Below are 27,354 nucleotides of genomic sequence, written 5' to 3'. Positions count from 1 at the left end.
TTTACTGGTTGGGGAAGACGTCCGGATGCCATTTTGTGCATTATTTGAGGCACAAGCTGGGCACTTGGATAGATTCAACCTACCATTAGCTTGCAAATAGGTACAAATAGGAATTTGGACTGAACCATGGACCTTTTAGCTAGAGGCTAACTATAATTTAGAAACATGGTACCGACTCAAGTATGGTTACCCTGGCCCTTATGCAAGCTTAAGAAAAATACTATTGGGGGGACACAAATCGAGAGAGGAATATAGTGTATAAGCACAGACTTGTGGTATGTTTGTTTGTTTGACTTTAAGAAGGATTCTCACTGTCATCGAAAGCCCACCATTTCCTTCTTATATTTCTATAACAGTCACCACTTTAAAAAAACAAGCTTTAAAAAAACAAGCAAAATGTGTATAAATATTTACAAATGTACAATGATATATAAATTAAGTTGAGAAAAAAAATAAAGGATTATTTCAAAACCAAAACATACAGGCAATTTTCACATTTTATTGATAGAAGCTGCACCTAGGAAAGCAAGTTCTATTTATGTTACAAAGGTCTTTCCTAGCCCCACATCTCAGCACCACAGCTTCACTTTTATGTCCTGGCTATATCACATTGCATAATTTAATTTTCTGATTTCAACCTTTACAATAAATGTAAGCCCTGTGAACATTTCAACCTTTCAATAACTGTCATTGTTTATCTGGGTTATAATTTTTGTAAGCACTGTAATAAAGTGTCTCTAATCTTAATCCTCACTGTTTCATCTCCACCACACATGATATGTGTAGACCCTTGCTCCACTTGTATAAGTGTGTCATCATTGGGCTGAAAAACAACATAGCAATAAGATTACTGTATTATTCTATTTCTGGATGAATTCTCAATAATATAATCAACTGACAGATTTCATACCAGAATTATTGAAAATGTCATGTTTTACTTGTTAATCATGGCATGTCATGGGAGTTCATTCTGGTAATAAATATTTCTTCATAAATACAACACAACCTCTGTATAGCAACCACCCTTTTGGAGATTGTAGTTGTTGCAAAGATGTGTTGCTTTACATAGTTTGAATTCACTATAAAATCTTACATTGGGAAAAAATCATACAGTTGTTGTAGAGAGGTGATTGCTCTACAAAGGTCAGCTCTGTATAGACAAACGAAACTGTACATATACAGGTTGATCTGTATGTACTAATTAATGGACTTATAGATGAAATAAATGTCAAAATAGGCAAAACGAAGCTGTACGTTACAAACATACAGTAAAACCTATGTCGCACAACAAATTTCTGGGAGACAAATATTTTGATTGCTGCTGAAATGTATTGCTTAACACAGTTTGAATTTATTGTAAAATCTTACAAAGGGAAAAAAATCATACAGTTGTTGAAAAGTAGAAACTGGGGTTATGGATGAAATAAATGTCAATATAGACAAACAAAACTGTACATGACAAATATGCCGTATTATATACATGATTACACACCAGATGAATTATAGATCCATCATCGCTGTCCTCCAGTTTGATATCTGTGATGCCTTGCTGTAACAATAACGGTTAAAAATTCTAAATATTTGTACATAGTATGTGTATTTAAAAAAACATTGTAAATGTTTTAAACATCATGTTTTAAAAATGGACTAATTTACACACTGAGACCCATTTAAAGTATGAAGGAATAGTTCATGCACTCTGTCATACTTTTATTATTTAAATTGTTAGGAATTTGTGATGAAGAAGCTAGAAATGATCAAATATATTGTCTTGAACTGAAATGCAAGAGGATTTTTTTTTTCTTTTCGGTTTGGTTTTATGTCACACCAACACAGTATAGGTCATATGGCAACTTTCCAGCTTTACTGGTGGAGGAAGATTTCAGGTGCCCATCCATGCATTATTTCAGGCATGAACAGGCACCTGAGTAGAATCACCTACGTTCCGTTAGCAAGCTAGATAGCTTTTTCACATGAAAGAATCCAAAGTCCCTGTCCTACTAAGATTTGAACCCACAGCAAGTTGCAAGAGGACTTAGTTTGGCTCGATATGGTTGGCAACTATAGCACAGTTTTGCAATAACAAAATAAAAATCTCTATATTGGTGGTACAGACATGCTTAAATTTTATTTAAGTAAAATCACATAAATGAAAACAAACCTTTGACAGTGAATCAACAAACACTTTGGTATTTAGACTACCAAATATATATGATTTGGGTTTCACTGGCTTGTTCCCAGTCCTCGTTTTCTTCATTTCAGGACCAGACAATGGCTGAAAATAAATTTCAAACAGTAATATTCAACCATTACCTTGCTAACACATCATTTACGAGCCAAATAAAACAATAATGATGATCTGCAATAAGTAACAAGCAATTATCATAGTATTGCAAGCAATCCATAAGTCCCCTACCGGTTAGAACCCCATCAACATTCTGAAGGGCCAATGGCCATTCACTAACGTTTCAATTTTTCTATATTTTAAGTAAATTTGTTGGAAAAGTTCTTTAAAAGTGATCACAGGAAACAGTTTTTATGAACAGACAGACGGACTGAAGGACACTCTAAAGTTAATATTTGAAACATCCCTGTTACCAAAATATAACATTTTTAAAAGCAAAATGCTTAAAGAGGAGATAACTCTTGAAATAAAGATGCAATTTCATAAAAAAATTTCAGCTCTTTTTGACTTATCACAAACAATGTTATATTTGCCATGTTTTAAGCCTATTTGTTGCCAAGGCAACCAATATTTTTTCAAAATAGAGAGAACAGATAAGACATGCATAATCTCAAGACTGCCATCTACCCATATTTCAAGTTTCATAAAAATATTTCCAGTACTTTTTGAGTTATCACTGGATTCAGTGTAAGTGTAAAATTTGCCATATTTTCAGTCTATGTGTTGCCATAGCAACCAGAATTTTCAACATAGGAAGAAAAGAAAAAAACGTGCATAATCTCCAGACTGCCATCTACCCATATTACAAGTTTCATAAAAATATTTCTATTACTTTTTGCGTTAACACAGGATCCAGTTAATGTGTAAAATTTGCCATATTTTCAGTCTATTTGTTGCCATAGCAACCAGAATTTTCAACATAGGAAGAAAAGAAAAAGACGTGCATAATCTCCAGACTGCCATCTATCCATATATCAAGTTTCATAAAAATATTTCCAGTACTTTTTGCGTTATCACTGGATCCAGTTTATGTCTAAAATTTGCCATATTTTAAGCATATTTGTTGCCATAGCAACCAGAATTTTCAACATAGGAAGAAAAGAAAAAGACGTGCATAATCTCCATACTGCCATCTATCCATATATCAAGTTTCATAAAAATATTTTCAGTACTTTTCAAGTTATCGCGGGATCCAGTTTTGTGGACGGACGGACTGACGGACTGACAGACAGACGGACAAAAAGAAAAGAAAAAGACGTGCATAATCTCCATACTGCCATCTATCCATATATCAAGTTTCATAAAAATATTTTCAGTACTTTTCAAGTTATCGCGGGATCCAGTTTTGTGGACGGACTGACTGACGGACTGACAGACAGACCCGACAGACAGACGGACGGACAGACAGACGGACGGAGGGTAAACCTAAAGTCCCCTCCGGTAAACCGGTAGGGGACTAAAAAGCTCATGCAATTCCCCCCAATGTCGCAGTGGCTGAGAGAGGCTGGAACTTCAACTGATGCATTAAAAATAAATTAGCTATACAAGTATGTTATGCAAACAAAATAAGCTTTTTATCATTTATTTTTTTCCTTTTCTGAAACCAAAATGTTCTGAATAATGTTCTGCTTCAAATATTAAGTTAGACCATGCCATATTCTTACAAATATAAGTCATCTAATCTAACTGACAAAACATTCGGCCACACTGCCACACATGTGGTTGATCATGCTTTGACCAAGTTTCCAAAATTCTACTGCAAATTCATTTATTTTCATGGCCATGAAATTTCAGTTTTGTTCAAAAGACCATATTTGTAGGTTTTTTAAATTATCATAATGATTTTGCAGCATACCTTTGAACATCTTGTGAAGGAGTAATCACTTAACTTTTTTCCAACAAAGATGAGAAAAAAAGTATACCTTACAAATATATTTGTTGTTTAGAAGTTACGCTACAATACTTTTTTTCAACAAACATAAAAACCTTACCTCAAGAACATATTTGTTGTCCTTAACAACCAAAGAGGCATTCACCATGGATATTGCTGACCCTGGCCTTATTTCAACTGGTACAAGTAATGCAGCTAAGCTGGGATCCAGTTCAATGCACTCAAACTTCCTCTTCACAGGAAGAGTTATAACCTCCCCTTGTTTATAAGTAATTGGGGAAGATTCCTAAAAATGAATTAACAGACTTGTTGTATTGTTGCACCAGTCCTTTAACAAAGAAAAAATTGCCTAAAATATCAACAAAATATTTTTAAATGTGTTTCTGTACAAAGCCTATTAAATGTGCAGTATACCTGAAAAGAAAGGAGAAGTAGAAAAGCCAGTGGCTGCTTCGGACCGATAATACACGGATTGCCGACTGTGTGGGTTCAAACACCGTCAGGGGCAAGCTGTTATTTCTGTGAGCAAGAAACTTTACACTCATTGTTTAGTACTGGTTGGTTCCAGGAACGGATTCAAGAGTGTTCCAATAAGCTTATAGCTACTAACATAATCGACATAAGAAAATTAAGTATAAACTATAAGTTGATAATTTACAGCTGCCTTTCAAGCAAGGAGCCTGTGATACTGATTTCATTGTCATGGGTATGATGGGGCAAGAAAATAACCTCTTCAAAAATAAAGAAGAGCACTGAATGTGGTGTAAACTCTCGTCTGTTAGAAATTAACAAGGGGCATAAAATATAGCTTGCAGAATAATGTCTCTTGTTAAACTACTGTGGCATATCCTGATAAGCAAGCATTATAGGTTCCAAATTGTTTACATAATGGGCTTTATTAAAGTTTTTCCATGATGACGAATGCAACTATGATTCAGCAATGACAATAGGTCTGCTTTTTCTTCAAAACAGATAAACTGAAAAAATGACACCACAGCCACAAGATTTTCCTGGCAATGGCATACAAGCAAACATCATACACAAAATGTAAGTTAACCCCTAATATGAAAGGAAACATTGCATGAGTGTCCCCACTCTTTACATTTCTGCTATACTCATTACTATACTCACTGAGCTGATGACCAGGTCTGGTCTCTGTGACACGTTGACAGGTGGGACGGTGTAACTTTCAGCAACCACCAGATGCTGGGGTCTCAGATCTTTGACAAGTTTGTTGGCTTGAGAAAAGCTCAAACTTGTGTCTATTGGACGATAACAAACCTGAAACAATATGAAAACAAATTGTGAATACTTACATGCCTGTCTTTCCTTGCTTTGAATTAGTAACTGTCCATAAATATTTTAAAGGTTTCAAAATTAAATAAAAACACCTACAATTCAATAACAAAACAACATTAAGTCTTTTAGCCAGTACAGCCTGACTTTATACTGACAAACTCTCATTACCACTAGCATTCAAATACCCTTCTGATTTCCTATAATGGACAATAATGAAAATAGTCACATGTAATTTTCTCACTCAAGGAAATTAGCAGTTGCTTTTGATAGGACTCAAACCTGAGACCTGGCTGTCCTGAAGTGCATGTCCTTCCACTTGACCTCTACTTCCTACAACAAATTTAACAAATACTGACTGACTTACCCTCATTTGTAAAGGTTGAAATGGACCAAGTGCCTCTAAATATGGGAAATCTGGCTCTGAAATAGTAAATTTGAAAACATTTCACAATAATGTTTAACAATTATCATGACAATAAAGTAATTTTGAGTCATTAAGAAACCAGGGAAAATTGCCAAATAAAAACACAGTTTCTTGGTTCAGAAAAAAAAAACATGTTGATCACTGGATTGTCAACTTTGGAATACATTGTACCTCTATATCTACATGGTTAAGATCTTGTCATCATTTGCCAATGAAAACTTTGGGTTTGAATCCAGCTAAAAAGATTATTTCATTTGAAAAGGCTATTAATCTAGCTTACAACTAGAAATGTGTCCATAGGACACGGATGCCCCCACACGCCACTGTTCTGTCAATCTTATGACTCTAGGTCAAATATTTTTTGGACTACATGTGCCACAAGTTGAAAACTAACAAGAGCTGTCACAGGAGACAGCGAAGCTCGACTAATAAAATACTGGACGCAGTAAGGAGGACAAAACTATGAAAGAAAAATCAATTATGTATAATTATGTATTAAGTTATAGTAAAAAAATAACATTTGTTAACATTAATTCCAAGATCAAGGGGAATAATTCTAGAAATAGTCATGCTAGAGTTATGGACCTTGTCACACAACATTTGTGTAATGATAAGAAATATATATTTGAAGTTTGAAGTAGATACCTTAAAAAGTAAAGAAGTTATTATATTTCTTAAAGAAAATCCTAAGTTCAAAGAGAGATAAATCTGTAAATATTGCTTCAAGAGTTATGAACATTGTCACATAAAATGTAATTGATGATAAGGAATAAGTATTTGAAGTTTGAAGTAGATACCTTAAAAAATAAAAATGTTATAATAAAAATAACATTTTTCTAGTAAAAAAATCTAAGTTAATAGGGAGATAATTATTGCAATATTGGTGCTAGAGTTATGAACCTTGTCACATAAGATGTGGATGATGATAACGTAAATATATTTTAAGTATGAAATTGATCCCTTTAGAAATAAATAAGTAACAGTAAAAAATAATATTTTTTATGGAAAATTCTAAGTTCAAAGGGAGATAAATCTGAAAATATTGGTGCTAGAGTTATGAACCTTGTCACATAAGATGGGGATGATGATAACGTAAATATATTTGAAGTATGAGGTTGATCCCTTAAGAAATTAAGAAGAAACAGTAAGAAATAGTATTTTTTGAGGAGATAAATCTGAAAATATTGGTGCTAGAGTTATGAACCTTGTCACATAAGATGGGGATGATGATAAGGTACATATATTTGAAGTATGGGGTTGATCCCTTAAGAAATAAAGAAGTAACAGTAAAAAATAGTATTTTTTAAGGAAAATTCTAAGTTCAAGGGGAGATAAATCTGAAAATATTGATGCTAGAGTTATAAACCTTATCACATAAGATGTGGTTGATGATAAGGAACATATATTTGAAGTTTGAAGTTGATACCTTAAGAAATGACAAAGTTATAGTGAAAAATATTTTACTGCACCAAAACTTTAATCTGAAATCTGGACGCGGACGCCGACGCCGGGGCGAGTAGGACAGCTCTCCATATACTTCGTATAGTCGAGCTAAAAATCAACAAAGGGCCATAATTCTGTAAAATTTGGTCGCAGCAAAAATTCTTTCCTTTACTACCATCTACACCTGAAGGTTGTTCATCCCTGTAAATTTAAGCAAAATCTGCCATCCGGTTTAAGAGGAGTTGCATTCACAAAATTTCTACATAGTATATAATGAAAAAATCAACAAAGGGCCATAATTCTGTTAAATTTGGTTGCAGCAAAAATTCCTTCCTTTACTGCCATCTACACATTAAAGTTGTTCATCCCTGGAAGTTTAAGCAAAATCTGCCATCCGGTTTAAGAGGAGTTGCATTCACAAAATTTCTACATAGTATATAGTGAAAAAATCAACAAAGGGCCATAATTCTGTAAAATTTGGTCGCAGCAAAAATTCCTTCCTTTACTACCATCTACACCTTAAGGTTGTTCATCCCTGGAAGTTTAAGCAAAATCTGCCATCAGGTTAAAGAGGAGTTGCGTTCACAAAATTTCTACATAGTATCTAGTGAAAAAATCAACAAAGGGCCATAATTCTGTTAAATTTGGTCGCAGCAAAAATTCCTTCCTTTACTACCATCTACACATTAAGGTTGTTCATCCCTGTAAGTTTAAGCAAAATCTGCCATCCGGTTAAAGAGGAGTTGTGTTCACAAGATTTCGGGACGGACGGACAGACGGACAAGTGCAACGCTATATGCTCGCACATTGTGGGGGCATAAAAAGTCTGCCTCTCCTTTCAAATATGCATATTGTGGAGAGGTACAGGACATCGGCAGCTTAAAAGAAAACCAAAACTTGTATCCTTTGGACCACCTGCTGATGTCCTGACTGAAGCCAAGGGAGTGACCCTAGAAAGTAGGCAGAGACAAGGTGAAAGGATACTAGGGCATATGAGCCGGTAGTAGGCAGTGACAGCTTGATAGGCAATAATACTCCTTTTATCAGGGCTACCTCACCTTGTCATTATCGTCTCATGTTACTATATGTTTAGGTGCTCATTGCTTGCTGTACAGTGACCTTCTTTAAGCTCAAAATTCATATATTTGGCTAATAGCATGGATCTGAATTTTCACCACTTCGTGTTTCAAACCCTTAACTGGCATGGTGACATGTCTGGGATCCATACCCAATAGCAAATGCTACTTTTTGTTCCTTAATTGGTGGATAGACCCTCATTAAAAACATAAACATTTCAGACATATGGAAAGTCTGCAATTCTACTAAGGAACATCCTCATGCTTGAAATAAAGCACAAAGGAGCACCTAATGTCTCCTCTATCAGAAACATTTGAAAGTCATCATATAGTCTTTACAAATTCAGTTATTGGTGTGACTTAAAACCCCATTTTTAATACTAACCTGTGAATATTATAGTGTTGGTTGCTGATTTTCCCCACAGTTCAATGAAATGTATGACATCACCCATTCTCAATGATGGATGACCAGTAAACACTATACATGGACATTTAAAATCATTCTGCATATCTGAAATTATTAAAAAGTTAAATTTAAACATTATCTTCATTCTGTCTCCATGATAAATTATTCTGTTTTCTTTGTTTTCTAATTACATATTCACCAGGACTGGTGTGTAAACTAGTTTCAACATACTTCAATAAAGAAACTACAGTTTTCATGAAAATTATTCTAATTTATTTAAGTGACATTGTGGTCACTTTTTCGCTGTCAATTCAAGTTGAATTAGTAATAAAAGTATATTTCTAAAAAAAAATTGGCTATTATAATGGTGATTGACAAATAATTGATAATAAAAAAATGTTTATTATACAATATAAAGCAACCTAAAGTATAAAAAGAGTGCACCACTATTTTTTTAGAATTGAGCGTAAACCAACACATTCTAAATGATATTTATAGAAGTTCCTGTTGGTCTTGTGAAGTATTGTTTACTTTTTCATAGTAAAATATAAAATTGACCACATTACCTTCATCTGTACCTATTCACTGATCATTTACACTTGGATGTGCATCATGCCACTTTAATTAATAAATTACCAGCTTCTTTAAAGATTAATACTAAACCTTTTACTGGCTGAATTTATGTAATGGATTTGCCAAGCTTTTGAACAGTCATTACAAAGTTAAGGTAGTTCAATATCAAACTAAACATAATTGAGAGATATTGACTTATTTCTCATTAAACAAGCAGAGCCTTGGAATAAATTTACTTAGAATTGTAAATGATGTTTTAACTTACCATGGATATTTTTGTAGTGTCTGAGTCTACCAAGGCTAACAAGCTACAAAATAAAATATCAAAGAGAATAAACAATTTGGAAGTGACCATAAGCCATGCAAAATTTTTAGTAGAGCTTTAAAAACATTATGCCGAGAGGTTAAAATATTATTGCCTTTTTTTCCTTTGCATATTTTGCCTCAGAAACCAATAAAAAAATTTCCTTCTTTAGAGGCAAAGGCATATATGAGTTTTATAAAAATTATATAATGGTATTAAAGCATGTTAGATGCTTTTCACCCCAAGAAAGAAGCGCTGAATGTGAAATTATTTGTCATATAAAACATAAACAAACTAGTATTTTGACTTCCATACAATATATTTAATCACTACAACTGTCCTTTTTGTCAAAAAGCAACACAAGAAAAAGATGGTTTCATGTAATAAGCTAATGATAAACGTTTTGTAAACTATTAACAAAATACCCAAAATAAAAAGCTTTTGAGAAATAAACATGCGAGCTTTCAGTATGACAGCGTGCTCATCTATTCTCATTGCTTAATAGTGAAATCAAGAGCCTGGATAATGTAGAAATTTGTTAGCCCAAAAGAGTCATTATTCTGTCAAAATCAAAATGATGACCTGTTATACTCTCAAATAAGTGGGTTATGTTTTAACTAATTCCAACCAAACTGAGGTGTGACATTGACACCTGAGTGAATAAAATAGTTCTCCCTATCCTATGAATAGCTGAGCTATTAAGTGTTTCTGAAGCATAATGAGCCTTTAATAAAGCATTGTAAGATTAAACAGTACTACCAAGGGTTACAATAAAAGATGTTATATTTTATGTTACCTCAGCATGAGGGAATGGAGGTTCTGGCAGGTAAACTTTTGACTGTTTCGATGAAGAAAGCCTGAAAATTATAAAATAAATCTTCTAACATGGTTCACTATATACACAGTGTTTTTTTTTTCTCCATTAAAAATTAAATTAAAAAACTTGACTTTATAAAAAAGGATAAAATGTCAGTGATTCACAATGTATGAATACAGCCTTCTCATGCATTGTAAAAAAAAACCCTCTCCTACAGCTACATGTATTATCAAATTTATTTCATAAGTATATAACCAAAAAATATTAAGCTAGTAACTAATCAAGTGTAATCTGCTTAACCAGTCTGTGAAATGTAAACCATTAATCCAGTTAATAATCAAATTAAAACTATTCCACAAATAAATCACCAAATGCATTAAGCATAAAACACGAGCTGTCCATAAAAGAACATGTTCGACTATTCTCAATGTTTAATAATAAAAACAAGAGACTGGAAAATGTAGAATTTTCTAAGTTCAAAAAGGACCATAGGTCTTTCAAAAACCTTTTCAGAGTATGAACCTTGAATAGAACCTTTTATTGTGCTCTAATTAATTGTGTGATGTTTTCATGCAAAAACTTATCCTGAGTGTGATGCCAGCACCATTGCCTGGTTGAGTGCAATAGCTCTCCCTATTCTTAGAATAGTGGAGCTAATAAAACTATAAAAGAATGTATCACATACCATCTTTTGACAACAATTATCATTTTATCATTACAACCAAGTTTGTAAGTGTAACTGATTTACATACCATTCTCCAAATATATTTGAGTAGGCCAGTGTACTGTCTGAGACTGGGGATATAAAGTACATGGGAACTGTGCTCAATCCACAACTATCCAAATGTCCGGACAAACATTCAAAAAGGTCGTAGGTCACACCAGATGGGTAACACGGCACCAATACATTTCCTCCATTCTTTATAGTCGCAGCTGAAAGATAACCCGTTGTTAAAGGGACACCATTTTACTTAACCATACTTCTACTGCATGACTAATGCAGTAAGCACTATTTTTGCATGTATTGACATTTATTTGGTAATTTACATGGATTAAACATGCCATTTGCAATGTGTAAATTACTTTCTTTGTTCACTTCACAATATTTTAGTTTTTAATACATTTTTAAATTTTTATGAAAATTTGCATAAATTTGGAGGCATGCTGCTTTAAGAAATTCAACAGTGTAAGACTAAATGATAAGTCTGTACTAAGATTACTATGATCAAATGCCGACTTTTCTACCATTAATGTTCACTTCACCAAGCACCTGAATAGTCCACCAGACTTGTTTATTAATTTCCAACAGAAAAAATGATAACTTTTTGAAATCCAACTTCAAACTGTGGGGCATAGTTCAAAGCATTGATTTCTCAACTACCTCTAGCATATGTTAGTTTTCTTATCAGACAAAAAAACCAACAAATCTACATTATGTTATATACCTGCATTAACACAGAACTCTCCTATCATGGAGTCTGGATTGGTCAAGGGAGTCTGTGTCAATGAACTCATGATCAAAACATCACTGTGTCGCAGAGGCGCTTGATCTATTGGCTAAATATAGAAACATACAATTACGGTTACTAAAACTTCAAAAAATAAAATTTAAGAGAAACCTTGACTTCCTACTTTCTAAAAATCTAAATAATATAACAAGAGCACCATAGAAATATTTCAATACTTGTATGTGTAAAGCTACTTATAAATGATTTCCGCTATAAGAATGATAATTTTATCATCTTTTTCATTTTCTGTTGGTTTTTTTTTTGCTTTGTTTTTTTTTCTACTGGGTTTTTAGTCAGACTGGCACTCTTAACATATATTGGACTTTACAGCTTTATAGGTATTAAGTAGGACCTTAAGTTGCACTTCATGCATATTTCATATTTCCACAAGAAAAAATCCAGAGTCCCTGGCATAACTCGTAACTTAAATATTGAGTTGGATGTCAGCAACTGTAGAGGAAAGGTAAAAAGACATGCTAGATAATAAAATAATAATATGTTTAAGTTATACCTTAGGATGTGTGGTGAGCGTTGACGACCCTGATACATAACAGATCTGAAAATAAGAAATCATTAACTAACTGTGTTTTCTTTGCTAAAAAAACCCCCAAACATTTTTTCATTTTTTTTTTACTTTGTAAGGCGATTATTTATGTTTGAAATTGACAAAAATAGTTAACCATTAATGATGAAAAAAAATTACTTTAATACAATATACATGTAGTACTACATGTTATTAAATATTTATAAGCTGATAAAGTAATTATGTAATATCTCTAAATCATTATTGAAAGCCATTGTCACTCCCAGGAATGCTCAATTTTGACTACTTATTTTTACGTCCTTTCTTATATCTTTTAAGCAGTAAAATAAAAATATGTATCAAGGAATAAAATTTGCTGATTTCTAACAAACCTTGACATTCCACGATCAATGATCCTATATACGTAGAAAACATCATATATAGTCTCGGCACAAACTATTTGAAGAACTGGGAAACTTTTTGGCATAAACAGTCAAACCTGTGTTAATGACCACCTTTGAATATAGACAAACAATGCAAATCAAGGCCAATTTTGACATAATCTTTCATTTATAAAATGGAATAAAGTAACCTCCAAATATAGACCACTTGTTCATAAAGAACATATTGTCTCCCCCTCTGATGGCCTTTGTTTACAGGTTTGACTGTAATTTTATCATATACATGTATATATATATACCTTTTCATAATCCGAGTGTATGACCCAGTTACAGCTCCCCAGTGAGTATCCTGAACTACATGATGTAGCTGTTAATGCACCAAATATATTCTGAAATAAAAACAGATAAAAAACAAATTAAAAACAAAAGCAGGCCTGTATATATCTGTGAAATTTTAAGAAAACTATAAAAAAAAAAAGTTTCATGAGTTATCTGCCCTTGAAAAGGTAAACTATGCTTAAAGTATTTCAAATATAATATTCATGAAAATTAACACTTTTCTGGAATAAATAATGAACCATATAGGTACAACTCATTTGGAAAATGTAAAAATACTACAGGACAAAGCGTTGATTTAGTGCAGTAATGGATTAACTCCTATTAAATTCAATAAAAAATTTAAAGAGTTGCCTCGTTTCTGCACTCGGGTGAAAAAATATCTTCATACACCATGACAACATTTTCATAATTTATTGCTTACCTTTTTCTCATTAAAGCCAACAACCTGTACCCTGGAAAGACAGGACTCTATATCTTGTAATGTGTAACATTTCTTCCAGACCTTTGGGTTAATTGCATCTCTTAGGGGCAATGGTAAACTTCTAAAATATCAGGAAAGAAAACATTAGCATCTTAATTACAAATAATGAGAACAAATATAGAAATTTTGATACCATGTGACTACATGTATATCTCACTTGAACAGATTTTTTTTTTAAAAAACTCTTTTTTTGCCACAGCCTGATTATAAAAAAGTCATAGATGCTGATACCAGTCTTGTTGGAAAAAATGTTCTTGATTGTAGGGAATTTTACAGATTTACGCCATCAAAAATTATGTCATTTGGGAAACCACCAATATTCTGCCTTAATTTTATGAAAAAAACAAAAACAATAAATCCTCAATGCAAGGGAGTGATTCAGATAGTTCTGTCAATAAACTTGGTAGTTTACTCATCATTACCATAATGATCGGAGAAAAGAAAAGAAAACACATGAAAAAGTCCAACAAATGATTCAACAATACATTGCTCTTACTTTATAATGTTATCGTTCTTCCAAAGACTGCAAGCTTTTGTTCTAGGTACTCTGTCTACATATGTCACCATCTCTTTCATATACTGTCTAAAATATATAGAGGATATTGAATGAGTGTATATATAATACTAAATTAATGAACAAGAGGAATAAAATCATAGTATGTGAGCCTCGATTAAGCAAGTTCAATATATTCAGGACTGAATCTACATGACTATAATATTCCATTTATCATATCTCCAAAATAAACAACAATCATTACTGTATACCTCAAACATAACACTTACTTTCCAATCTGTAGGGTAGGATCTGTACAATATATGGATCCTTTAAACCCGGTGTACTCTGTGATATACGGTAGTGCCAGCATGCATGAGGAATTAGATAACAGTATCACATCGACTTGTGACAGGTCGACAATCCTTGTCTAAATTGAAACATTAACAGATTATATAACATTATGTGATTTGTCAAGCGCAAGACGCCAGTCAAGCAATAGATAATAATTGTAACATTTTTTAAAATTCTTGTCTACACTGAAATTTAATCATATTACATAATTACGTAAAAGGTAGGTGAAAACAATACCCGGTAACATTTTTTTTCAAATCAATTAATCTGATTCTGATAAATTATTCATATTTTTTGTCCGATATCCAAAATACAGAGTTTCCGCTTTTTGAAGATTCTTATACAATGAAAATAAAGGGGAAAATTCAAGACCCCGAGAAATGTCCAGTTTACTGAGGATTTCAGTTTAGTGGAGATCCGATTTTGCGAAATTCTACTGTATTTTCATTCTGATAATTCTATTTTGATAATTTCATTTTTTTTATTAACTTTCAATTGTACTGAGAAGTCATTATCAACAACAAAACATTTCTAATATAATAATAATAATAATAATAATAATAATAATAATAAAGACTTTATTTAAAGAGGCAACATAGTTGGGCATGCCCAGTCTTCCCTAAGATCCTCTATCAAATATACAATGTACATAATATAAACATTTACAAACAAAAGGTATGATAAACAACAACATAATTACAAATACAATATAGTTAAGAAACATGTAAAATGAAAATCTAGGGAAAAAACATTATATCATTTTAAATAATCTAAAAAAAAACTGTAAGGTATGAATATGCATTATACAGTTATACCTGTGAATAAAGGCCATCTGAGAGAGGGACAATACATGGTCTTAATAGACAAGTGGCCTTTAATTGGAGGTTATTTTTATTCCATTTATAAATGAAAGGTTATCAAAAAGTGTCCTTTATTTGGAGAGTTTTCTTAAGGTTTGACTGCAGTTTGCTTTATTTCTTTCCAAAATGGTAATTTTGTTTAATATTTGTAAAATATAAATAAATAGTAATATAAAATGTCAGTTTATTGGTATTATCATAGTCAATATACCTCAGGGGGAGAGAATTCTAAAACACCATTCACAAATACCCTTCCACTGCATTCCTTTAACTCTTTGCTCTGTCAAATATAAGAATATAAATATAATATTGCATTTAATATTCAGAAATAGAAATGATATAAAATGTTTATAATATTGCATGTAACATTCAGAAACAGAAAATATATAAAATGTTCATAATATTGCATGTAACATTCAGAAACAGAAAATATATAAAATGTTTATACGGTTACAATATCAAAATGAAACCTAGCTCTTTGATTAACTGTCATTAAATCAGTGAGGGGTTCCATATCTTACAAATATTGAATGTGATTAAAATAAACAAGAGGTAACTTACAAGTTCTTCCCCTTGTTTACCAAACTTCTCTGTGGCCAATAACCAGTCTGAAAGCTGACTTAGTCGTGATCTGAAATAGTAGATACATGTATATGTTTCAACACAAAACTTGAAAAAATACACAAACTTTCAAGACTTTTTTTCAATTAAATGAAAAGGTTTTAGTTTACAACTTTTAAATTTGAAATACATATCCCTGGCTATATTTACCATAACACATGCTAAAATCATATTATTGGACAAAGTCAATGTCAGTTTTTGATGGGACTGGTTAGGTTCCGCTTAAATCATTTTTTATTTTTAAAATAAACATTCTTATTATATATTTGGCTTTTGATGAGTGAATAATGTGTATAAAATATTTATGCATGGATACATGACCCAGATTGTGGACTGTCAGAACAGTAGCAGTAAATAATGGTATCAGTATGATTTTAACACTACTGGTCGGAGACCATCAACCGGACACTTTTGGAACATTTTTCTGTACAGATTTCATAATTTTTAACCTAGAGACCAAAACATTTGACACAGTTCAGCTAGGTTCTTCTCCTAACTAACATACTAGTTTGTTTATTTCTGATTGTATTGACACTTATATCTCAGGCTTGACAAGGAGGGTATCAAAATTACCTAAACTGTCTACAATACAGTACCATGTGTCCGGACAGATATGTACATGATGTGATTTAATTCAGATAAAAGCTTAGGTGTTTTGATTTTTGATTTGTAACATAATATACAATATATCAGCAACAAATCCTGAAGTTTTGGATATTCTATTATTCACTCTGCAAATTATTAATAGCTGGTGTATATGAGGTCAGGCATTGTTTTTCTTGACCCCCGAATTTCAACGTCAACATTCTTGAAATAGACACTAAAATATTACCATTTACGGAGGTTGAAACAAATTTATTTACTTAATTTTAAAAGAAACATGCACTTATTGTTGATTAAAAAGTGACTGACAAACACTGAACAAAGAAAATACTAAATTAAGCATTTTCGGGGCCGTCCGGGTTTGGTGGTTGTCCGGTTTTGGTGGTCCCCAACCAGTATGCTTATCAATTGATCGGCTGTCATTTAAACACCATTATAAGACCACTTATCTAGTTTATAGTTTCTTGTCCTGTAGAGCAACTAATTGTGCACCAGTGCTTTTTATTATAAAGCCCATAACATCTATGTAATATCCGTCGGTATTGTAGTCGAAATATTAAGACTTCTAGTATGTAATATCATATGGACTACTTGTCCAGAAAGTCTTAAAATACATTTTAGAGACATAAATTATTAAAAAAATTTCCTCCTCTAATTCAGGAGAGTGAAGATTGCCACAGGTATAGCTGCGATGGCCAGTAATACAGAATCTTTAGATTGATAACTTACCCACAAACTAAAGGTAAAGGTAGAAAGCTGAGAATCTGTGTGAGATCAAGACCACAATCTAACATCAGTGTTACCCCTTTAAAGTACAGCACAAAACATGGCTTACTAGGGTTGTTTGACAAACAAACCTGGAAAAAAAACATCCAAAATTTCAATTAAACAGTTTTGTCAAACCATATTCATATTCCTAAAGGAAGTCAAGACTGACAGTTTGTACATTGTTGTACTTCTATTAGAAAAATGTAAATACAAGATGAATAGTAAGATCTAAATGAACCATGGAGAAACATTTCCTCCAGATGAAGCTGAGACAACACACATCTGAGTGTTAGCCCAAGAGCACTTAAACATGAGTTAACTTTCTTTTGTAATTTTACCAACATTTTCATTCTGTAGTAAAAATAATAAAAAATATGAAAATCCATCTATCTACTAGGTAGACCAAGAATAATTATTTTACCTTCAGAAAACATTAAGCATTAAAACATGAAACATTTTACATTATTACATATGGAAGTCAAAGGCCTGGCCCCCTTTTTATTTGCTCTGCCTGCAAAATCTAATTTTGACTAACTTGACCGTTAATGGAAGCATTTTTCAACTTGTCCATACTATGATATTATATACTAGTAAATGTTTTTTTAACCCTTTCCCCCATGAGCATATTGTGAAAAATGGCCATTTTCACTGAAAAGCCTCCTGTTACAAGTTCAAACTGCTATGAAACTATGAAAAATGCTTCAATACTAATCAAACTTGGCACAAATGTTGACTGGACCATTGTCTTTGTAACTACATGCTCAGTCTTAAATTTCCTGTTACCATGGCAACGAGGGGACATCTCAAAATTGCCAAAAATCACTATTTTGCCTCGATTTTTTCCATCAAAATTTATTTCAAAGTGCTGCAACTGCTCAAGGGATTGAGATAGAGTCAAAGGTTTTTCAGCGTTGGTTAAACGTTACATTATGATCGACCTGGGGTCATTTTTAGCCTCTCACAAGTCCAAAATTTTCTTGGCGATGAGGGGGACTCTGTCCCCCTTCAAACCCCCCTAACAGAAGGGGGCACATCCCCTTCTGGCAACCCCCTGATGTATCTTTTGGATGGGGGGGCGCCGAAAAAGTGCTCAATTTTTTAAGCAACATTTCTCAAACAAAAACTTATGTTTGGGGCCCAAATAGGACATTTTTTCACTATTGAGGCCTAAAAAGGGGGGGGGTCGAAAGTGCGTTGTTTCGCGTATATATGTGGTAAAGGGTTAACAAAAAATGATGAAAAACTTTGGAATCACCTAAAACTAGTTTTTCCATGTTAACATGTCGTATTTCCCCTAATTTTGGTAAAAAATTGTTGTTTTGTAACATTTATATTTTTTTTAGTTAACCCTTTCCCCCATGAGCATATTGTGAAAAATGGCCGTTTTCACTGAAAAGCCTCCTGTTACAAGTTCAAACTGCTATGAAACTATGAAAAATGCTTCAATACTAATCAAAACTTGGCACAAATGTTGACTGGACCATTGTCTTTGTAACGACATGCTCAGTCTTAAATTTCCTGTTACCATGGCAACGAGGGGACATCTCAAAATTGCCAAAAAATCACTATTTTGCCTCGATTTTTTCCATCAAAATTTATTTCAAAGTGCTGCAACTGCTCAAGGGATTGAGATAGAGTCAAAGGTTTTTTCAGCGTTGTTAAACGTTACATTATGATCGACCTGGGGTCATTTTTAGCCTCTCACAAGTCCAAAATTTTCTTGGCGATGAGGGGGACTCTGTCCCCCTTCAAACCCCCCTAACAGAAAGGGGGCACATCCCCCTTCTGGCAACCCCTGATGTATCTTTTGGATGGGGGGGCGGCGCCGAAAAAGTGCTCAATTTTTTAAGCAACATTTCTCAAACAAAAACTTATGTTTGGGGCCCAAATAGGACATTTTTTCACTATTTGAGGCCTAAAAGGGGGGGGGGGGGGTCGAAAGTGCGTTCGTTTCGCGTATATATGTGGTAAAGGGTTAACAAAAAATGATGAAAAACTTTGGAATCACCTAAAAACTAGTTTTTCCATGTTAACATGTCGTATTTCCCCTAATTTTGGTGAAAAATTGTTGTTTTGTAACATTTATAATTTTTTAGTTAACCCTTTCCCCCCATGAGCATATTGTGAAAAATGGCCGTTTTCACTGAAAAGCCTCCTGTTACAAGTTCAAACTGCTATGAAACTATGAAAAATGCTTCAATACTTATCAAACTTGGCACAAATGTTGACTGGACCATTGTCTTTGTAACGACATGCTCAGTCTTAAATTTCCTGTTACCATGGCAACGAGGGGACATCTCAAAATTGCCAAAAATCACTATTTTGCCTCGATTTTTTCCATCAAAATTTATTTCAAAGTGCTGCAACTGCTCAAGGGATTGAGATAGAGTCAAAGGTTTTTCAGCGTTGGTTAAACGTTACATTATGATCGACCTGGGGTCATTTTTAGCCTCTCACAAGTCCAAAATTTTCTTGGCGATGAGGGGGACTCTGTCTCCCTTCAAACCCCCCTAACAGAAGGGGGCACATCCCCCTTCTGGCAACCCCCTGATGTATCTTTTGGATGGGGGGCGGCGCCGAAAAAGTGCTCAATTTTTTAAGCAACATTTCTCAAACGAAAACTTATGTTTGGGGCCCAAATAGGACATTTTTTCACTATTTGAGGCCTAAAAAAAGGGGGGGGGGGGTCGAAAGTGCGTCGTTTCGCGTATATATGTGGTAAAGGGTTAATTAAAATTTCCACTTCAATATCCCTACAGGCTGTGTGAGAGAAAATTCTGAAGTGAGAAATGTCTTGTAAAAATTATTAGTATGGAAGTAGTTTTATATTTTAAATTTTCAACAGAAACTAGGCTATAGTGGCCACTTACACAGTCATGTATGCAAGAAAATAGAGAAAATAAGACACCCTAAAGGAAGTCCATAACAACAAATTGAAAATGTTGCAGGCTAGGTTTTCATGGACTGTACTGCCAAGTGCAAACTACCATCCATGCCCCCAAGCACCCGCTTATGCTGAATTCAACATTTAAACATGAAAATGTTGAAACTTTGAATTTAGAAACATCCACAGATGTGTTCATATGGCGTTATTAACTTATTATGGAACCGTCAATTTGACAATTTCGTGCCATTACATGAAAAGCGGCATATGGTCTCTTAACTAATAGAAAGTGTGTGCCCTAAATGAGAAAACAATGGTCGGAACTAAGCAAAATAGAATTTTGAAAGGTGATCAGAGGTTATGGAGCCTGCATATCACAGATTTTTAATTTCTGTCATATGTTGTGGTTCAGATCGGAATATCCGTCCCGAGGGGACCCTTCCCATTGGGCGGTAACGAGGATTGCCGAGTTACCGCCCATGGGCGGGTTCCTGATCGGAACCACAAACATATGTTAGATATTTTTTCTTGCATATTCTGCCATATTATTTCATATTTGAAATGGTTTACCTCAATAAAATATTTGTTCATTAAAATTAATGTCATTTCATCCATAACTATTTTCTTACAATAGCGTATGAATTTACAACTTAAATAAAAACGGCGAAATGACGTCATCCGAAGAGCATAGTTCCCTATAAACTGGCACCACCAAGATGAAATTTCCGGCATGGGTAAAACTCACGGAAATGCCAGTCTGCTATGCAAGAATATATGAATCTAACACCGGCTGCCAGTACAGACCGGAATATCTAGCTCAAGGGTGACTGTTTACGGTCGTAACGAGGCTCTGCCGAGTTTCCGCTAAACAGTTAACCGAGAGCTATATATTCCCGTCTGCACAGACAGCCGGTGTTTGATTCTTTTTCTTGCATATTAATTATTTTCAGAACAGAAACTACGAAAACTGATATTCTCTTTACGCACTTTTTTCTTATAGAAGCGTTTTAGCATACAACTTCATTCATAACAAACTCGTCACAGCGGTTACGTCACGCTTTGCTACTTTAACTGTACTGATCAGGGGAAGTAACTGCTGCGGGAGTTTGCATTCATAACGGTAAAGTGACGTCATCCTAAGAACACAATTCATTCATAAAATGCGCACAGCAATGACGTCATTTAAAGCACGCGGCTTGTCTAACATGGCGGGTGTAAGACAGGGTTTTCTAGCACTGGTGTAATCGGTAGATGATCCTGTCTGACATGCAAGAAAAACTCATGAGAAAAAATATCTTGATTCTAAAACCTTTCTGAGATAAATTTGAAGTGTCATGAAATAAAAAGATTAAATATATAATCTATTTATTGTAAGAAATACAAACTTAAATAAATATACCAGTTTCATTTTTATAAGTGCTGTATTTCGCTAAAATAAGATTTTTATGAAAGTGTTAAATATAAATCATGGGCGCCGCCATATTGGAATGGTCAATGTAACGATTGATAGAATTTACGGAGACACCGGTCTAGAAAACGACCTGGTTGGCCTGAGTTTACAAGTAAACAGCTACTTTTTGACAATTTGAAAGTTTATCTTGTCTTGTCATTACATATATATAAATGCATTTGATATGAAATATTTTCTTATTTATTTAGATGCGTAAATTCTGTCACAACTATTTATAATTTTAATGATAGTTAAAATTATGACAGGTTGATTTCCTGGTATTCACGAATTCGAAAACCTAGCTAAACGCCGTTTTCCGGTACTTTCTGTACATAGCTCTGGGGAATTCACCTAATGGAGTGTAATAGCGAACTCGATGTTTTCGGCCTTTTTTTAAATTAGATTGAAATAAAACAGTTATTTCTTTATAAGAAAATAATTAAATATCATTGTATGAATAATTCCATAGAAAAAATAAAGTAAATACACAAGTTTACGCAAAAAATATCCTTATTTATTATGGAAGATTCCACTACGTCTGTTTTAATTTTATTGATTTTCAATATAAACAATTTATTTTTTGAAAAATTTGTAATAGATTTTAAAGGAATATTGATAATTTTCAAATACATCAATTTTTTTCACCTTAAACGGTAGAATAAAGATAGAAAAATAGAAATATCATGTAACTGTGTTATGTACTTCTTTTGGTGTAATTCCCCAGAGCTAAATCCGTAAAGTACCGGAAAACGGTGTTTAGCAAGGTTTTCGAAAAGGTCAATGGTTTTTCTTTACCCCAGAGCTTAGTAACATATAGAACTTTCTGATTAACAGTTTTAATTAATCACTAACAAATTCAGGCCTAACATAACACAACCCCTAATTCTAAACCTTATGTATTATTCAGATTTAACCCTTAATCATGAAACTGCCAAATTTCAGACAGAAAACATTAAATCTTAACTAATTTAATTTTTACAATAGATGTGAACATATACATGTATAATTAAACTGTCAAACTGTTAAGTCTTTGGGTATTCAAAAATTGGGAACATAGCATACCGATCCTTGTTGAAAGGTGAGGGAAGTTGGCTAACTTTTTCATTTACGCGTCTGGCACTACCATGGTCGTGGTTCAATACAGTGGTTTTATTTTGGCACCAAAAATGCTGAGAGTTTGTCCAAATCGTAGTGCCAGGCTTAAGTGTAACATCTGACTGTGTCTGCAGGGAAAGGTTTTTATCTGAATTTAAGAAATCCAAAGTCTAAAATACAGTTCTACATTCCCTGGGGGCTGAGGGGTTGTGATTAATCTGTGCTTATTTAATATTTGTGATTGCAGAGTCATGATTGCCAGTGAAAGGTTGGCATCATTCCCAGTTTATTATTAATAATGTAATGCACTGGTTGATTGTAACCTTGAACACAGATCTTCCAAAAATAATGATTTTAAAAGTTCCTGCCAGACCAGGACAATCAGATGATTAAAAAAAAATTATACCCTGTCACATACCCAAGCCTCAGAACATCACTGACACATATCCATTTTTGTTTGCACCTGTAAAGATTTGCCTTTTCAAGCATGTCAAGTGTTTAAATCCTAAATTCGACCCTGGGGTCATTCCATATATGTCTGTAGAAAATATTGATTAGTCATGCACGAGAAACAATTCCTCCTATATATAAAAAAATAAAAACTTGTCTGAAATGTTGTGCCTTCTCTTTATTTGATTTTTCAAAAGTGCAAGAAAATTGTTGTTAATTCCTAGAGAAGATTTAAATCTAAATTCCTATAGAACTGTTTGATAGTGATATAATACTGATACTATATATTAAGAAAATAGCTATGTTGAGGATTTAATTTATCAGAATTTTAGAGTGATTTAACAGAAACAGAAATGATTTTATCTCATTAATAAAGTATTATAAATATTTGAAGAACATGGAATCTAAGACACCAACGGAGAAAACTTTTTTTGAATTCTAGTATGTTACGGCCACCAGCTGCCTTGTTCAGAATGTTACCATGGCAACATTTACGTGCCCAGCAGAGGGGCATGCCTGCATTTCTTGCTACTGCAGCATCTGGAAAGACAGAAACAAGGGCAGTAATCTTTGATATGGGAGGAGTTATCTTGCCTTCTCCAATGCTAATATTTCAAGGTCAGGATCAATATTTTAAATTTTGTTTACAAATTCTTAAGTTTCAAGCACCCAATTTTGTGCAAAAAACAAAATATAGTGAAATTGCCTGACCAATCTTGTTTTTTTTTGTCATTGTTAGTCAAAAATGAAAGTTTTCATTGTTCTTTAGCACAATTTTAGTGTCCCAATGACTTTTGTTTAAAGCCTACCTTCCTAAAAACAAGATTTATTTTTTTCACATATTACCTTTATATTGTTATATGTTAACATTCATAAGATAAATATAATTAGAAGGATTAAAAGAAACAGTTTACCATGTTTAGCTCGTATAGTCAAGCTATTATAATCGCTGCGTTGATGCCATTATCATTGTCATTGTGTAAATACATTAGTGTGGGTCATTATTCAAACATTATAAAAGTTATCAACATGAAACTTATAATACCTGCTTATCATGGCAAGATGCATAATTCTGAAAGCTATATTTTTGGAGTCATGTCCCTTTATAATTTACAATACTTAACAGTCGAGCATTAACACCGCATGTGGTGCTCTTGTTTTTCACAGACTTTGAAAGGCAAAATAACTTGCCTGATGGGTTGATATTGAAGACAATTTTGTCTGACAAAACTAATGGAGCATGGACAAGAATGGAGGAAGGACGTCTTAACTTGTCCGAATTTGCTAAAGTTTTCAGTGAAGAGTGCTCCAAACAGGTTGAGTAAAATAAAATTTCTTTTTTTTTTGTAATTTACTGTAAAGGACTTCCACTGAGGACAAAACCGCCTCCGTGGTTGAGGGTTAGAGTCGATGACTTCTAATCCAGTTACCTCTCTGGTGTGGGTTGGATCCCCGGGTGATGCTTTGGTAGTTTAGCACGGAGGAAGGCAATCTAGTACTGCTGTAACTCTCCAGGAACGATGGTTAGGAAACTACCCGCCTATATGACTGAAATACTGTTGGGAAAAGCGTAAAATGAAACAAACAAACACTGAGGTCAGAAATCCTAATAAACTTAAAATTTGAAATTCTTACATAGATCAAAATTATTGAGATAATAAAGAAATAAGATCAAATGAGATAATGAAGAAATATACTAAAGAGTGAAAGTGAAAATCTATTTTTTGCATGATTTATACCAGTAGCTCTGAGTGAAAAGCATTGCTATACAATGTACTTTTCACTTTGTAAACAGAGTGAGGGAATGATCTGAAATTTTGCAAACAAGTTATTCTTCCAGACCTACATTTTATTCTTCCAGACCTACATAATGAGGCTACATCAAATAGTACACAGTTCTCGAAAAAATATTTCCAGTTCCTGTCATGTCAAAAACCCTCAGTGGAGTCCCTTTAATGCTTAATTTTCATGTTTATTAGCATGGTATAAAAGTTATATAAGAATTTAGTAGAAACTGTGAGATATTATACATTTTTTACAACCATTGTTAAATCTTTTACATCTTACCATGCTAAAGTTATTGTAAATTAGTATGATTGGCTTGTCTTTCTTTGAATTTGTAACTGTCTGCTTGCCAGCGTGCACATTTGTGCAGTTTAACACAAACTGCACACTTATAATTTCAAGCTTTATTTTTGTATATTGATGCTAAAATCCCTCTGACAAATGTACTGTTCCAAAAGCTGGGCAAGTCCATTAGACAATATTCTGGGTGTTGAATTAATAAAAAGCAAGTATTACAATTGGCAGTTTCAAAACTGTGCGAGTGTAATAGACAATAATCTGGAAGTTTAATTAATGATGAGCAAATTTTTATATCTTACAGCTTGGCAAGTCCGTGGACATGTCGGATCTTATGCCACGATTTAGCAAGTTCGCAGTCACGCCATTCCCGCAGATGATAGATGCTATAAAGTGTGTACGAGCAGAAGGACTTAAAACAGCACTTCTTACCAACAACTGGTTCAACCTAGATAGCCAACAGACATATATACCTCTTGATCTGTCCATGTTTGATGTGGTTAGTATTTAGTTTTAACATTTTTTATTTAAGCTTGATTGTGAAGCAAGTTTGTAGCTTACGTATTGTACCCTCTTTTTGGAACTATTCAGTACTCAAGACTTTTATTATCAAAGGGTTTTCATTTTTATCTGAGGCAACAGATGTGATTTTTGCTCTCGCGAGATATAAATTTTCTGACACATACAAAACCTAGAAAGCTACTGCAACATAATATATATATATATAATTATTATAGGGGATGTTCAAGTTTTTTTTTCTATAAATACAGGATTTATTTTCATGGAGTAGTATGAAAAGAAATATTTCATTAGTGGCTTTTGACATTACAATTTTTTAAGACTAAAGTTTGTGTATAAGCTGAATTTAGAAGAAAGTAGTCTGGCAAGACACCAGTGAAGATATGGAAAATATGTTTCACTGCAGTGAAAAATAAAATTTTTACAGTAAAAAAATTACGAAAAATGAAAATACGCATTTTATTTCATCAATATTTCTCAATATTTCATTTATGAGTATATAATAAATGATATTATTACAGGTAGTAGAATCATGTAAAGTTGGATACCGGAAGCCTAACCCTAAGATATACGAGATAGTATTGAAGGAGTTAGATCTGCCCGGTGAACAATGCGTGTTCCTTGATGACATGGGAGGCAATCTGAAAGCAGCCAAAGAGTTTGGTATTAAAACTATCAAGGTAAACTCATCTTGTTTGATTTGCATTGGTATAACTATATATGTATATCCTACAAATTTCTTTACTTTATATATTTTTTTCCCATTGTGGCTGAGGGGGTTACTTTTAAAGGTTGAGTCATCAGAATTGCAGCCACTGTTTATCTCTGGTGATTGTAAGAGCGCGACTAAATGGGTTTAAAGTACTGGAGTCTATGCATCTCTTACTTCCAGCAGGTGAGGTGGTTTTTGACCCCTTGTGCTTTAAATTTGTAACACCCAAGGTAAGCCAAAACCTTTTTTTATCTGTTGCAGCATCTATGACCTAAATTGTGTTGTGTGCACCGTAAAACTAAACAAACAAACTCTATATATTTAATTCTTTTTTTTTTTATTCTTTTTTAATGCAGTGTGTTTTCTAATAGCCTTTTAGACTTTTAGAACTTTCAGTTTTGACTGAAAAAACAATGCATTGGAGTCCAGTCTGTGTTTAATATGTCTATAGTGAATTAAAAACAGTGATTTTATTTTTCTTATAACAATGATTTTATAACTTATGAATAAAGCCCACCTATCAATTTTATACCCCTTTATGATTCTTTCTTGTTTGTTGTGCATAATAAACCCTGTAATTAATTGCTTACTTAATTTAATATAACCTATGTTTATTGTAACTAACTGATAAAGCCCTGCCCTTTTACTCATCCAAACAGCCTTCTGTAATTTTAAGCCTCGACTATTCGATAAGAATAAGTAGAGCTAAAGTATTGTAGTCACCGCGAGCGTCGGCGTAACCACTTATGTTTAAAGTTTTTGTAATAGTTCAAATATTTTCAAAGTCCATTGA

At 33.3% G+C, this 27,354-nt stretch overlaps 2 protein-coding genes across 2 annotated transcripts; one reads left to right on the top strand and one right to left on the bottom strand.

Annotated features, from left to right (window-relative positions):
• Positions 1-575: 575 nt before the first annotated feature.
• Positions 576-21,749, bottom strand: LOC132747023 (integrator complex subunit 9-like). The gene is made up of 20 exons (XM_060736327.1): positions 21,653-21,749; positions 17,331-17,458; positions 15,939-16,008; positions 15,589-15,657; positions 14,454-14,593; positions 14,167-14,253; positions 13,611-13,731; positions 13,150-13,239; positions 12,438-12,482; positions 11,864-11,975; positions 11,171-11,351; positions 10,398-10,458; positions 9,563-9,605; positions 8,704-8,829; positions 5,740-5,795; positions 5,208-5,357; positions 4,177-4,362; positions 2,162-2,275; positions 1,493-1,549; positions 576-823 (listed from the first exon to the last, which is right to left on the bottom strand). The coding sequence occupies exons 1-20, from the start codon at positions 21,659-21,661 to the stop codon at positions 704-706; spliced, it is 1,965 nt and encodes a 654-aa protein (XP_060592310.1). The 5' UTR covers positions 21,662-21,749; the 3' UTR covers positions 576-703.
• Positions 21,712-26,529, top strand: LOC132747022 (acyl-CoA dehydrogenase family member 10-like; the record flags this gene model as incomplete). The annotated part of the gene is made up of 5 exons (XM_060736326.1): positions 21,712-21,815; positions 23,691-23,866; positions 24,416-24,564; positions 25,635-25,829; positions 26,371-26,529. Coding segments are annotated over exons 2-5 (678 nt in total), but the record flags the coding sequence as incomplete, so codon positions are not given.
• Positions 26,530-27,354: the final 825 nt, after the last annotated feature.

Source organism: Ruditapes philippinarum, unplaced genomic scaffold (assembly GCF_026571515.1).
Source record: "Ruditapes philippinarum isolate M1 unplaced genomic scaffold, ASM2657151v2 ctg914_1_1_1_1, whole genome shotgun sequence".
Taxonomy (NCBI): Eukaryota; Metazoa; Mollusca; class Bivalvia; order Venerida; family Veneridae; genus Ruditapes; species Ruditapes philippinarum.
This window is presented reverse-complemented; position numbering and strand designations above follow the sequence as displayed.

Coding starts and splice junctions, on each gene's coding strand:
- LOC132747023 (XM_060736327.1), bottom strand. Junction 11,352..11,863: donor AGAGTTCTGTGTTAATGCAG/GTATATAACATA, acceptor GTTATCTTTCAG/CTGCGACTATAAAGAATGGA. Junction 5,358..5,739: donor TTCAACCTTTACAAATGAGG/GTAAGTCAGTCA, acceptor ATATTGTTTCAG/GTTTGTTATCGTCCAATAGA.